Source organism: Strongylocentrotus purpuratus, unplaced genomic scaffold (assembly GCF_000002235.5).
Source record: "Strongylocentrotus purpuratus isolate Spur 01 unplaced genomic scaffold, Spur_5.0 spur5_contig_664, whole genome shotgun sequence".
In the NCBI taxonomy this organism is placed as follows: domain Eukaryota; kingdom Metazoa; phylum Echinodermata; class Echinoidea; order Camarodonta; family Strongylocentrotidae; genus Strongylocentrotus; species Strongylocentrotus purpuratus.
In genome coordinates, this window is record NW_022145353.1 from 1 (window position 1) to 1,486 (window position 1,486).

At 52.2% G+C, this 1,486-nt stretch overlaps 1 protein-coding gene across 1 annotated transcript; it reads right to left on the reverse strand.

The window, feature by feature from the left end:
- Positions 1-324: 324 nt before the first annotated feature.
- On the reverse strand, positions 325-1,374 carry LOC115925370 (the record flags this gene model as incomplete). Its single annotated transcript, XM_030989092.1, has 1 exon — positions 325-1,374. A coding segment is annotated over one exon (1,050 nt), but the record flags the coding sequence as incomplete, so codon positions are not given.
- Between the last annotated feature and the right edge of the window lie 112 nt (positions 1,375-1,486).

The following is a 1,486-nucleotide window of genomic DNA, read 5'->3' on the forward strand; positions in this document are numbered from 1 at the left end:
TGAAAGGTTTGCGGAAACACCATGTGCGAATAATTTCTCAACTAAGAGAATGGTTCTGAAAAGAACCAGAGGTATAAACTCGACGTTCCGGTCAGTATGCTCTGACCGTCTTCAGGAGAGTGCCTAAACTCTAAGAAAGTGAATACTTAAGTAGCAAAAGGTGAAATCAATGGAGTGTGAAGTTGCATCCTGTGAGGATGCCAAGTAGACAGGATCCCTGAGCAAGCTTAGTGCCCACTGAAGTGGAACAGTAGGGTTGCAGTGTCAGTGGAGGGAGGACCTAGGGTATAGGAGACCCATCAGTCTAAGGTAGTAGCTGAGGACCTAGGGTATAGGAGACCCATCAGTCTGGAGAAGTGGGAGCCAGATGTCGTTGAGATGAAACCCGATGTCTTGCGGAACTGTGTTGTGCTTGCGGATCTCGATGGCTTCCCGTATGCGTCTTGGATGCCAGAACTGGATCGGTGCGATGAGTTCGGCCGCATCCCAATCAACTTTGTGGTCGTTGATGTGGGAATGTTTGACAATGGCCGATTTGTCAAAATCCCCTCGCCGTCCATGTGCTCTGTGTTCCTTGAGCCTAGTGGGAAGGTTCCGACCGGTTTCGCCGATGTAGACTTTGCCGCATTCGCATGGAATGCGGTAGACTCCCGGCTTGGAAGAGGAGTCCTGCTTGTCCTTGTGAGTATGGAGGCTGCCTTGGAGCTTGTTGCCAGATGAGTGGTACACCTTGACGCCGGCTTGTCGGAGGATGCGTTGCAGATGATGAGAAGCTGGACCTATGTAAGGAAGAGTGACTGAGGGAGATACAGTGGGAGGACCTTGGGTATAGGGGACCCGTTGGTCAGGTTTGCTGATCTTGATGCGGTTGGGTTTGTAGCCGTTCCGTTGTAGTGACGTCTGGATGTGCTGGAGTTCACGCTTGAGGTTGTCTTGGTCGCAGACCTCGAAGGCTCTCTGTACTAGGGTGCGGTTGACCGATGACTTGATGCTGGGGTGATGGAACGACCGCTGGTGGAGATAGCGGTCGGTGTGGGTGGGTTTCCTGTAGACGCTGTGTCCCAGGGTGCCATCCGGATTCCTGGAGATCTTGACGTCCAGGAAAGGAATGGTGCCATGCTGTTCTTGTTCCATGGTGAAGCTGATGCTGGTGTGTTGCTTGTTGAGGTACTGGAGGAAGTCTTGGAGTGTGTCCGGGCCATGGGGCCACACTACGAAGGTGTCATCAACGTAGCGTAGCCACAGGCTCGGCCGAAGATCCGCTGTGAGTAGGGAGGAAGACTCGAACTCCTCCATGAAGATGTCGGCTAGGACCGGGGATAAAGGAGATCCCATGGAGGTCCCAGCCGTTTGCTCGTAGAACTTGCCTTGCCACTGAAAACAACTGGAAGAAATACATGTTAGTAACAGATCATGAATTTGGTAGGGGGACAGGTCTGTGCGTTCAGCGAGAGTGGTATCATGTTCAAGTCTTTCCTTAGCTAGT